We start from the raw sequence: 12,635 nt of genomic DNA, 5'->3' as shown, positions 1-12,635 counted from the left end.
AAACTTCGCGCTAAATTTATAACGAGATATTCAGAATCGAAACAATGAACTATTATATCGATGAACCAACCAATTTGTCATTCTTCCTTCATCCAATCCGCTAACCAAACCCAACCATAATTTTTTTAACAAAATAAAGCAAAATGTAACAAATATTTAATTCTAAATTAATCAATCAATCCGGAACCAATCATTCTACATAATAAATTAATCTTTGAAACAAGACAAACTCGTGATGCATAAATCAGATTCTGCGGATTTTACAAACCAACTAGAGGTAACGATTATCGCAATTATGAAACAATTATGATAAAAGAAAATAAGTGTTTCAATCCTTTCAGTCACTATTGGAGCTGATGTTAAGAAATTCTGCCCAAGGTATATCGTGTAATATGAATCATAAACGTTAATATCATGATATCTTTATAAATAAATTTATTAATCGTGTTCCTTTACGATCTATCCGATGGTAGAATCAAAAAATACAGAAAGAAAAGATATCAACACCGACGAATCAGATATCGAGAACACTGATAACGACAAAGATTATTCCGAATCGAGTGAAGACGAACAGAATTCTGGAAACAAATACGGTTACGAGAATATTTTACGTTTTAAGAAATTTTACGAAGATCACACGCATAACGACTTACAGGAAAGCGAACATAAAAGCATCTGGGACGATTACGTGTTCAAGGATAAAATGTACAGAGTGATCCTTATAAAATTAGACAAAAGTAAAATGAAAACAAAAGACACAAATTTAATTGATAAAAATCAATTAATGAAACAAAAAATAGAAATAATAAAAAAGAAAATATAATTCGTTTCTTCTTTTCTTTATATAAGGATAGATCTTTTTAAGGACAGATCTTTTTAAGGACAGATCTTTTTAAGGAGATTTTAAATTACAGATTTTTTTTTTATATAGAAATTGTACATAATGGAATATATACGAAACAATTAAAATTTTTGTTGTTTTTGTACTCTTTTTGTACTCTTAGGAGATGATACAAATCTAATCTTTTTGATTGGATTTTATTTCTTTAATTGAAAATATGAATTTGCATAAAATCTGCAGTCTGGCACTGATAGATTATTTGAAATATGAGTCATCTCATAAACAAGTATCTCGAATAGAATTAATGGTAATAGTATGATTCAGAGTTCAGCAAATAAGAGGAAAATTTACAGAGAATTTTTTTTTCTTTTCTCATTCAAATAATACCAGGGTGATAACAATTACAAGGTCGTGATAACAATTGAAATAAAATTGATCTAGGAAAACAACAACTTGTCTTGTCGTAATACATTTTATTAATAAAAAAAAAAAAAAACAACCGTTTGTTAAAGTTTTTACAATACAAGTGAAAAAAAAAACAGGTTGGTAGGCATGGTTCAATGTACATATTCGGTCGATCCGTTCTTACGATTCCATTCTCTTTCTCTTTTGATTTCTTTTTTTTTTTTTTTTTTCTCTCTTCCCCGGTTAATCCGCAGCCTACATTGCAACATTTTATATTACAGCGGGTGTGATACACGATATATCTATAGTAACAAAATATAAATTCGCTTATGTATAAAAAGGAGAAATGGGATGAGTGAGAGAAAGTGGTTTGGATGGGGGGGGGGGGGTTTGTATTAACATACATGAACACACTTCCACCTCTCGTACGCATCACGTTGAATCATAAAGTGACAGACAGAGAGATAGACAAAGATAAAGAGAGAAAGAGAGAGAGAAAGACGCGGAAAATTAATCGATAGGGATAAAAAGTCCTTAATTATAGGCTAGGTGGTATTATAAATTACAAAAAATTACAACCTCACGCATAATAGTCTTTTCTCGTCGCGAACATTCACGATCTCGTTGATCGATGTTGTACGGGTGCCGAAACAACGATCCTACCATGATGGATCGTCGTTCCAGGACCTCGATCGTCTCTCGATCAAATCGATCAACGTAAAGAGGGAAAAAAAAAAAAAAAAAAAAAAAAAAGGAAAAACATCACTCATACGCATACACGTTGGCGCGAGTACACACAGTTTTCGAGAGGACTCGTGAATTCGATTCGATTCGATTCACGAATCATCCTCGAACGCCGCCAACGTGGTTAAACAATCCTCGTTTGGAAGTAAAATAAATAAATCGGTCTCTCGTCGATGAGACGACATTCCCTATGCTCTGGGTAACAGGGACGATAATTTCTCTTCTCGTCTTTCGTATCCTACGGCTGTAGAATGTTGATCGCTCGATCGCCGTCACTGGCCCTCGCTGTCGCTGTCGCTTTTGTCTGTAAATAATATTTTTTCATTGGAGAATAATTATTATTTCTATCAAACTCGCTAACTATACTTGTGATTAAATATTTTTTGGAAAATATTTTGGAAACGTTTAGGTGGAATGTTTTAGGATTGTTTCATCTTTTTTTTATTAACACCTTAGCGATCTCTATAAGGTTCATGACCCACAGATTGGGAATCCCGGTTTTGGAGGGAGAGCGTGGAATTTTTTTCTGTAGTCATTTCTATTAATACGACGCGGCAGATGACGAATTCAACGATTATTTATTACAACTTGACCTTTGCATATAGAAAAGTTATACGTTCATAAGAACCATAGGCATTTTATCTTGACAATTATACGTGCAACATATACAGATTTATGATTCTGTAAACGTAAAAGTAGGAATATTCCAGTCGAACAAATTATCTATTCAAACGTTTATAATTTAAATAAATTATAAGAAGAATATTGTGGAAGAACAAAATTTTTCTTTCGAGATAATATTTCTTTTTCTTTTTCGAATTACACACACACACATATATATATATATATATATTTTTTATCGAGAAAAGAAAGGCATAGAAAATTCATTTTATAAATGTTACCAACCTTTTTTGCCAGGATACGCGTGACGCTTCAGCCTGTCGTAAAGATCATCTTTCGTGCCGTAAATACTCGCATTCGAACGCGCGAGACTGTTCATTTTACCGTTGTGCAGACTCTCTGAAAGGAGCGAAGAAAGAAAACACGTGAAACTGAATGCACACTCCTTTCTCGAACTTATCCCGTTTTCACGGCTTACCTTTCATGTAGGTCTCGTTGTAAAAGTTGGGCATTTCCCACCCGTCCTCCTCGTCGTCGTAGTAATGCGCGTAGGTACTGTGATGGGAAGGGGCGATCGATTCCGCGTACGGTGTCGGCGCACCATAATAGAAGTTCACTTGAGAACCGTTTTGATCGGTGGCAGGTGTTAGCATCTTTTTGGGCTCCTTCTTTCTCGACGCTCTGTGTGGATTTAAAAAATTATTAATTATTAATTATTATTTTCACACGAATGAAATAATTATTTCGAAAAACGTACAAATAAAATACAATTTTTGTAGTAGTTGATAAATTTTTATTTCCTCGTTATAATCTTCGATTCGAAAGGAAGAAGTAAGAAGTATCGTCACACAATTTCTACGACCCACTAACCTGACACAGATCATCCATACAAGAAGAACGACGAAGATGATCAAAATAACGCCACCGGCTATCCCTCCCGTGATGTAGAAGAATTCCGATTTCTCGGTGCATCGTTTCCCTGTGAAGCTTCCGCTGCATCTGCAGGACGGTTGCCCCCGTGAATCCTTTAGGCACACTCCCTCGTTGTCGCAGTAGCCCATGCACACGTCCGTGCACTCGGTTCCGGTTCCGTTGTAGCCAGGCTTGCACTCGCACTTGAAGTCGCTGGTTTCCGGTATCAGAAGGCAATACGCGTTCGCGTCGCAATGCATTTCCGCATCGCTCGTCTCGCACGGATTCGTGCAATCCGCTTTGCTCGTCTAATTTTTAAATAAAGATCGTTATTTCGATCAAAAGACGACACGATTTTTTTTTGATTTCGATCAAAAGGAGAATATACAATTGAAAAATTGCTATTAACAATTGATGTTAATCGAGACTCATCTTGAATCGCAAATGAATATGTATAAGGATCCGAACGATAATTCTAAAAATATTAAAGATTTCCTGCAAAGCGAGAAATTTTTCATTTTCATTTTCTCTTCGAAGTATATCCAAGAACAACTATTGAAAAAACCTATTGAAAACAGCTGATTAAACATCAGATCATTTTAGATAAAATTCCACTTGTTTGAAACCAGAACTCAGAATCTCAGAAAAAAAAAAAAAAAGATACTCACAGCAGTAGTTCCCTTGGTGCTGGTATTAGGAGGGCAAGGTATGCAGAAGGTCTGCTGAGGCTCCGACTGATAAGTCCCCTTCTTGCACTCCATACATTCGTTCAAGGTGCCGTTCAAATAAGTCCCCGGTTCGCAGACGGGCAGAGAGCACTCCTCTATCGCAGCGGATCCCATATTCGGGGTAGTTCTGCCAACGGGGCACGCCTGGCACGCAGCCTGGACGCCCTGAGTCCTGTAACTGCCCCTCGGGCAGGGCTCGCATTTCCCCTCCACGGCCAATTGCTGCCCCGACCCGCACTCGTCCCTGCACTCCTCCCTGGACACGGCCTCCGCCGTCCTCGTCGTTTTGCCGAGGCCGCACAGCAGACAGGAGAAGCTGCCCTCGTTCGGTTGGTAGAAACCGTGGCCGCAACTTCGGCACAGGCCTGCCAAGTCGTCGTAGTACTTTCCCGCCGGGCAACGCTCCTTGCAATCGGCTGCGCTTCGGGCACCCGGCCCCACTGTCACGCTTGGACGTCCTGCTATCACGGGACAGGAGCTGCACTTGAGCTGACCCGACTCGCTTTGGTAGCTTCCAACGGGGCAGGATATGCACTGCTTCGTTTCCTCGTCGTAGAACGTTCCCACGGCGCAGGGGACTAAAGTGATTAAAATTATGTAATTTTTAATTTTAACTTGGATGGATGGTTTTTTGAATTTTTTAATTGAATGCGTGGATCGAATGTTTGGAGATAGGTTTTGATGGGTAGGGGAAATTTGTAATTTGTTCATGGTTTCGAGGGAATAGATGAATAATTTGAATATTGTAATGGGGAATGGAGATGTGTTTTAGAGATTGTGAAGCGTGGAAATGTGAGAACTCGTGTCACGTGGTGACTAGCCTGGAGGAATTACAATAGGTGTTTGAATATTCTAATGAGGAATGGAGATATTTGGGTAAGTGGATGGATTTTAGTGTTATAGGGGTTAGATGGTTTTCATGGTAGAGTTCATGGCGATTTGAATATTATTCTAATTGGATGGATGCGTTTAGATATTCTTGTCGAGTAGAAACTGACGTAACTGTAAAGTTATGAGGGAATTGAGATAACTGTGTAAATATTCCAATGAGGAACTAGAGACTACTTAAATATTCTGAACAACAACATTGAAGCTTAGATTAATTTGCATGAAAATGAGGTTAAATATAGGAAACATTCATTTTCAACCGAATGTTCGGATATTCTAATAATCTAATTAAAAGTAGAGAAATTTGTACGAATATTTAAGAATTTGATTTCTTTATTATGTTTAATTTAAGAAAGAAAAATCTGTCAAAAATACTTACCACAATCGGGTGCCATCACCACTTGGCCCACAGGACAATCATAATCGGACTCCAATATCAAGGATGCTGGATCAGGTACCGTGTTGGGAAGAATATCGTGAACGTCGAACTGATCTTCCTCCAGGATTAATCTCTCCAACAGGGTTTGAACAGTCGCTCTCTCGTTCGAATTCGCGTTCAATATCGGGTCGCTATAAAATATCGGGATTCGATTAATCAATTGCAGATGAACGGGTGGTGTTTAGCGGCAGGCAAAAGGAGAGTAATGCGCAAGTATGTACAGCCGTTATCTGAAGGCGAAGGTAATCAGGCAGCTTTTCCATTGGTTGTTGGCCAGTAGTGCCGCTTATTATCGACGCTCATTAATTTGTTTTACCTACGTAATATTTAATTAATCCAACACATCCTGGAATTTACTAATTTATTACGTGTCGCGGGTCAGTGTCGTTTTGAAGTTTAATCTTCTGTTAATGTAATGGGAACCGAAGCTGTTTGGTATGCGAGAAAATATTGGAAAATTATTTACGATTTAAATGTTTGTTACGATTAAATTTATTGCGAAGGATAATTTTTTTCTTTCTAATTGAAACGTAATGAATTGCGTACACGGTATTTTTGTTAATAATTTTTCGAAAAATTAAATTAAATTGGTTAACCTAACAGCTTGGATTAGAAAATCGAGTGTTACACAGTCCGAGTTACGTTGTTATTCTACTATTCTATTCGATTCGTTCGATCCCTAGTTAAGTGTCCCGTTTCAACTATCTCTTTCGCTGTGTGAACAGTTAGTAATAACGTGCATACCAGCGTGTTTACCTTCGTACATTGCCGGTTAGAGTCGACTTAACAGTTGTCAGAATCGCTTTATCAATCGTACGATCAATCATATTTCAGAGGAGAAAGAAAATTTAAATACAATGTTGCAACGACAACTTATTAAAATCGACCTCCATTATTATTATTATTATCGATTCTCCAATAAATTTAAAATACGTAAATCCGACATGGAAAGAAAAAAAGAAAAAATGATTTCTCGTCACCTTGTAACCAGCCAACCTGAGGTTACTAGTCTAATTAGTTTCAGTTTAGTAACGTTATGATATATATATATATATATTTTTTTTTTCGTGATATACATGATCATGCATCGAACGAGATATCTCGTTCGAGATAAATGATAGATGGTTCCATGGGATCATGAGTTTTTTTTAATTTTGGTCACGTAATGATGAGATGAAGTGTGTCGAATGAGGACACATGTACATATGATAACGATTCGATGGCTGTAAATCGATTGCTGTCCTTACTTTATCGCCGGGAACGAGATCTCCACCTCGTAGGTATCGCTTCCTTGCCGAGCTTGTCTCGTTCTACGATGCAACACAAGTAACAAATTGCTCAGTACCAATTCTAATTTCATTCAATTTGCTTTGATTTCTGAAGCTGTTTCACGGTCAATATTACTGTTCCATTATTAAAAGGGTTTACTACGAGATGTTTACTGAACACGATACCCCAACATTTTGATTTTGGAAAGCTTTGACTCTATCTTTGAAATAATAGTGAATGGATGGGATACTTACGGTTCAGCAGGTACTACGGCGGAAATTATGTAAGTACCGCCATCTTCTTCGTTCGTTTCTCTCGTAGTGCGTATCCTGTGGTCGCATTGGACGTCGATATTCAAATCTTTGCACTCGCGAGTTCCTATAAAAAATACGTATTACACGCGAAATATATTAATTATTGTTTTGAAGCTTACAATTGAAATTCGTCTCGTATAGTTGTTTGATTATCTAAAGAAAAATAAAGAGATCGTTCACCTTCGTAAGAATACGAGCAGAAATTCCAATCTCTGTTCAGAGAGTTCACAGCATCTCGAACTTTCTTCTTGAGCACTCCTTGGCCGGCTTCGTTGCAGAGAACCGATGTCGGGAAGTTCATCTTGATTCTGAATACACGTTGTGCGGGTGTGGCACCTGACAACAAATAAAAAATAATAATATTGTTACCTTATTGACAGAACGTATAGAATAGAAAGATGATGAAACTTACTTGTACAAGCTGGATAAATTAGAGGAAGAGATGGATCGTTGGTAGGTCTCCAGAAGCCTTCAGCGCCACAGGTGTAGAATTTCGGTACTTCTTGAGAGAACCTGAGTCCAGTGTTGCAGGAAATCTCGCAGACCTTGAACTGGCCACCTGAACCCCAATCTTTGCACAATTGCGTGCCTCCAATTGGATCTGCTAATTCTGGGCAGAAGTCGGCTGAAAAACGAAACATATTATCATGAAAGCGTCTTTGTTTCGTAAAAACCGAATATCAATGAACAAAACGTGAATTGTTTACGCTTACACAGTACATAGACCTTGAAATTGCAGCTGGCAGAGTTTCCAGCCTGGTCGTAAGCCACGTAACTAATGTCATACGTTCCCCACATTAACGTTTGCCCTGACTTGTGCCCATTCTTTTCTTGGATCCTCACTATACCGACATTGTCCACGAATCGTGGCTCGTCCCAGCTAACTATAGCGGAGCCATTCTTGGCGATCACCCAAAGATCGCCAGGGCAATGCTCCACCTTCGGTGGAATTTTGTCAGATTCCAATTGTTGACACTTGCTGCCGCCGTATCCAGGCGGACACACCCTTTGTCCACAGTGGGAAGGCACTACCCTCTCCACCCCGCCAAACGTGTCGTCGTAGCCTGCCCAAGTCAACACCAAGCCTTGGTAGAGCACTGGCTCGGTACGACAGTCGCGAACCTGCTTTTGAATCTCGTTTGTGACGTGCAGGGCTCGACTCCAGATTTGAACCTTGGTCAAATGTCCCTGGAAGCCTGATTCCGTGTAGCCTTTCGTGTTTTCGCTCTGAGGTTTACCTAATACTGCCCAGGCACTGTAGAAGAGTATCGATTTTTGTAAATTTAAATTGTAAAATTAGATGTAAATTTAAAAAGAAATATTTGGAAGTTGAATGAAGTAATTGAATAGATAAGTAGGATGGAATTCTTACTAGGCGGGTAGGGATCTTCCACTTCCATATCCTTCCGTCTTGCTAGCAATTAAACCTTCCGTAATCAGAACCAATTCACCGCTGTTCTCGCCGTTCCAAACCACAGCAACGTGATGCCATTGGCCATCGTTAATCGTCGCATATTCTCTGAATGGTAGATAAACATCTTGCAAATCATGGAACAACGATACTTGCACGCCATTGCTGTGCGCTTGGATCATGAGTCTGCGATTCATTGGCACGTGTGGAGAGCTGGAATCGAGATGAGATAAATATTAAGATGTAATTAGAAAAATTTAATTAATTAGTCGATTAGTTTACCTGACTCCGTATAAAGTGAAGAATATTCCAGCTTCATCTTTCTGAGTATACTGCACCCACATTGCCACTGTTAGACTCTTTCTTGCACCAGTGAAGAATGGAATCACTTGGGATGCGCTACTGCGCGCTGGATCGCTGAAGTACAAATCGTAATCCACTTGGATGGCTGTAGAAATATTACCAATTATATGTATATATAATCCAAGATTTATTTTCCATGACGAAAACGAAATAAACAAACAAGGATACTCACACTTTCTGCAATCATCGCCAGTCAAATTGAAAGGACATTGACAGAAGAATTTACCAGTGAGATCTATACACGTCGCTGAAGGTGGACAAGAGTTCTCTTTGCAGTCTATTATATCCTCCTCGCATGTTTTTCCTAAACGACAATCCCATAATTATACCATATCCTCGTTAAAAAATCTCTGTAAAATTGTTAAACCAATCACCTGTATACCCTGAAGGACAAATACAAGTGAATCCAGGTCCTTCGTCGATACAAGTTGCACCGTTCTTGCAAGCGCCAGCCTGACAAGCATCATACTCGTACTGACATCCAATTCCAGTATAGTCATCGGGGCAAGTACAGTTGAGCCCCGATCCAAAGTCTTGGCAACGTCCATTGTGCATGCAAGGATTTCCAATGCAACGTTCGGGTGCAGTCTCGCACTGTTTTCCATCCGTCCCTGATGGACACCTGCTCAACAAACAATTACAAACCATTACAAACGATCCATTATCCAAAAACTATTACGATACTTACACACAGAAGTAGTCCATAAATAGGTCCACGCAAGCTGCATCGTTCTGACAAGGATGATTCTGGCACATTCCAACGTCTATCTCGCAATGGACTCCAGTCCAACCATCTGGACACATGCATTTGAAGCCACCAACCTCGTCTCTGCACGTGGCGCCGTTTAGACACGGGTCAGAGGCGCAGTCGTCGATGTTGATCTCGCACGAAGATCCAGTGTAACCTTCGCGACAGTGGCACACGAAAGTGTTGTCCAAATCCACGCAACGATCAGTTCCAACAGGACTGCACGGATCGCTCAGACACTCGTCCAGTTCCGCTTCGCATTGAAGCCCAACGAAACCTGGCCTACACTTGCAAACGAATCCCTCGAGTTGGTCTATGCAAGTCCCTCCATTTTGACAAGGATCAGAGGCGCAGTCGTCTATGGTGTGCTGACACTGTTTGCCTGTGTAGCCTGGCTCGCAAGTACAGGTATATCCATCCACTTGGTCGATGCATTGGCCGTTGTTTCTGCAAGGTTTGCTTGCACACTCGTTGATGTTCGTTTCACAAGCTGCGCCAGTCCATCCTGGATGACAGATGCACTCGTGGCTGAATAAATTGTCCACGCATATTCCATTGAGACAAGGATTTCCCGAGCACAAGTCTATCTTCTCGTGGCATCGTTTGCCGGTGAATCCTGGGGGACAGTCGCAGGTGAAGTCGCCTATCAGATCCGTGCAATTGGCTCCCAGCAAGCAAGGCTTCTCAGCGCAATCATCGGTATTGATCTCACAGCTCTGACCCTCCCAGCCTGGTAGACAATCGCATTTATAACGACCTTGTTGGAGAGCTACGCAGGTGGCGCCGTTGTTGCAAGGATTTCCACTGGCTGTGCAAGGATTTATCTGCAAGAACACATTTAAAAAAAATAAAAGCAATGTAGAGGAAATTTCTTTAAAATTCTAACAAACGAATATGAATTGTAATCTAAAATCAGACTTACAGTGATATCACAATCAACTCCAGTGTACCCAGACCGACAAAGACACGTGTAATTATTAAACCCTGGCTCATCCTTGCACATAGCCCTTTCAGGACACGTGTCATTGGTACAATCAGACTTTTCCTCCTGGCAATTGATGCCCGAGTATCCATTAGCACATTGACACCTATAACCCTGTGGCAAATCTATACAAGTAGCTCCATTGTAACAGGGTTGGGAGGCACATTCGTCGATATCGATTTCACACCGTCTTCCAGAGAAGCCAGCTGGGCAGAGACACTGAACACCATGCCCCATGGGCACGCAAAGGCCACCGTGTTGGCATACACTGTCGGTACACTGCACAGGTTTGCACTCTTCTCGTCCAACCGCGCCTGGACCATCCGTATACATGTTGGTCGGACACTCGACGCAAGTGGTAGCTCCGTGCTGAGGTTGGAAGAAGTCTTTGGGACACTGGGCACAAGGAGCCAATCCTGTGTCAGAATACATGCCAGGAGAACATTTGGCTCTGCATCGATCTCGACCAGGTGCAGCTGGCTGATAGGTGAAGGTTCCAGCTGGACATGTTTGACAGTCTTTGTAACCACCCACTGGTGGCTCTCCTGTGTAGCTGTTCCTAGGACACTCCAGACAGGGTACCAGACCCGTAGGAGAGTATGTACCGTATCCACAAACGGGTATACAATCATCGATGCTCTTGGAACCTTCTTCTCGAGTGTACGTGCCAAATGGACATCGTAGACAGGAGCCTTGACGATCGCTGTTTTGATAGAAGCCTTTGGGACAGGACGTGCACTGCTTTTGCTTTTCTCCCGCGAATGTTCCGGCTGGACAGTGCACTGAAAAGGGAAAATAAAGAAAATCGTCACGTCGTTTGATAGATTTCATGTTTTGATACCATTGTGAGGTGTCTACTCACGACATCGTGGAACATCGTTGGTATCCATGTTCAAAACTTCGCCAATACTGCAAGTGAAGCCTCGAGTGATGGACGACTTCAGAGCTCTGAGAGGAGGACACTGATTGCCAATGGCGGATACGTTTAACAGAGGCTCTATTACCGCGCTGGTGGAAGGGACCGATAGATCGAAGATCAGATTCAACGTGGAACCACAGAGATCGTATAATTGAGGCTGACGTATAGCTGGGACGATGACGAGAATAAAGTCCATCTAAGATAAATCGGCATATTAATAACACTTCTATTAACGATTTCCATTAAATTTCGATCCATAATGATCCAAACCTTCAAAACATTTTCTTCGAGAAGATACGGTACTGATCTCACGAACGACACGTTCATATTCACGTTCACAGCAGAGCAACGTTGGGTCAGGATATTGTTCAGATTCGTATAATACTGAGACATTAGATCTTGATACTGTGGCAGACAGGATCTTGAAACAGCACCGTTGGCTCTATAAGTTACCGCTGCTACCACGTGATAGTTCGCCTGTTGCGTGTCTATGAAATAAAATAAATACATTAATAGACATTAAATTTTAACAAATGTCAAAGCACGAGGTAGAAAATTAAAGGAAAACCTACTTTCTGAAACACAATCGGGAACGACGGAAGATGGAGTCCAGTGTTTAGCAATGTCACAATTGAACGTCTTCACCGGTGCACCATCGGTAAACCGGAAGCCATTCTTGCAAGTGGCTATACATTGGACTCCCTTGTCTCCAGGGACGCATTTCAATCCTCCATTGGCCGGCGGTTTCAGTTCCCAATCGACGCAAGGCGTTGCTTGAACCGACACCTGGAAGTGGCAGGATGCTCTGTTTCCGCTCGAGTCTGTCGCATAAACGGTCACGTTCTCGAATCCTCCGATCGGAATCACTGCCCTTTCCGGGACAAACGTGATCTTCACCGGTCCAGACACATCCGTGGCGTTGATTCTTCTACGAGTCTCGTTAAAATTGACGGAATAACTCTCCTGCTTGTCTATCAATTCTATGACGTAGCTTTGAGGACAGCTAAGTTTTGGCGGTGTTACATCTGTGAATGATCAAGAAATAATTCTA

At 40.8% G+C, this 12,635-nt stretch overlaps 2 protein-coding genes across 3 annotated transcripts in view; one reads left to right on the top strand and one right to left on the bottom strand.

Annotated features, from left to right (window-relative positions):
• Window positions 1-135: 135 nt before the first annotated feature.
• Window positions 136-796, top strand: LOC122718588 (the record flags this gene model as incomplete). The annotated part of the gene is made up of 3 exons (XM_043943726.1): window positions 136-277; window positions 342-378; window positions 474-796. Coding segments are annotated over exons 1-3 (402 nt in total), but the record flags the coding sequence as incomplete, so codon positions are not given.
• Window positions 797-1,297: 501 nt separating this feature from the next.
• Window positions 1,298-12,635, bottom strand: part of LOC122718582 (sushi, von Willebrand factor type A, EGF and pentraxin domain-containing protein 1) — a 42,131-nt gene continuing 30,793 nt past the window's right edge. The window contains exons 18-37 of one of the 2 annotated variants that reach the window (XM_043943716.1): window positions 12,157-12,609; window positions 11,855-12,072; window positions 11,528-11,780; window positions 10,606-11,447; window positions 9,624-10,507; window positions 9,310-9,557; window positions 9,108-9,239; window positions 8,855-9,020; window positions 8,534-8,785; window positions 7,875-8,416; window positions 7,574-7,786; window positions 7,342-7,497; window positions 7,102-7,225; window positions 6,826-6,888; window positions 5,519-5,709; window positions 4,192-4,829; window positions 3,482-3,831; window positions 3,090-3,292; window positions 2,898-3,010; window positions 1,298-2,296 (exon numbers count right to left, since the gene is read on the bottom strand). In XM_043943716.1, the coding sequence (XP_043799651.1) occupies window positions 2,090-2,296; window positions 2,898-3,010; window positions 3,090-3,292; window positions 3,482-3,831; window positions 4,192-4,829; window positions 5,519-5,709; window positions 6,826-6,888; window positions 7,102-7,225; window positions 7,342-7,497; window positions 7,574-7,786; window positions 7,875-8,416; window positions 8,534-8,785; window positions 8,855-9,020; window positions 9,108-9,239; window positions 9,310-9,557; window positions 9,624-10,507; window positions 10,606-11,447; window positions 11,528-11,780; window positions 11,855-12,072; window positions 12,157-12,609 (6,248 nt within the window). In that variant the 3' untranslated portion in view covers window positions 1,298-2,089. The remainder of the gene's footprint in view (window positions 2,297-2,897; window positions 3,011-3,089; window positions 3,293-3,481; window positions 3,832-4,191; window positions 4,830-5,518; window positions 5,710-6,825; window positions 6,889-7,101; window positions 7,226-7,341; window positions 7,498-7,573; window positions 7,787-7,874; window positions 8,417-8,533; window positions 8,786-8,854; window positions 9,021-9,107; window positions 9,240-9,309; window positions 9,558-9,623; window positions 10,508-10,605; window positions 11,448-11,527; window positions 11,781-11,854; window positions 12,073-12,156; window positions 12,610-12,635) is intronic. The other variant, XM_043943717.1, reaches the window with a different exon arrangement.

The sequence above is a fragment of the Apis laboriosa genome, unplaced genomic scaffold (assembly GCF_014066325.1).
Source record: "Apis laboriosa isolate Shangri-la unplaced genomic scaffold, ASM1406632v1 scaffold64_cov150, whole genome shotgun sequence".
In the NCBI taxonomy this organism is placed as follows: Eukaryota; Metazoa; Arthropoda; class Insecta; order Hymenoptera; family Apidae; genus Apis; species Apis laboriosa.
This window is presented reverse-complemented; position numbering and strand designations above follow the sequence as displayed.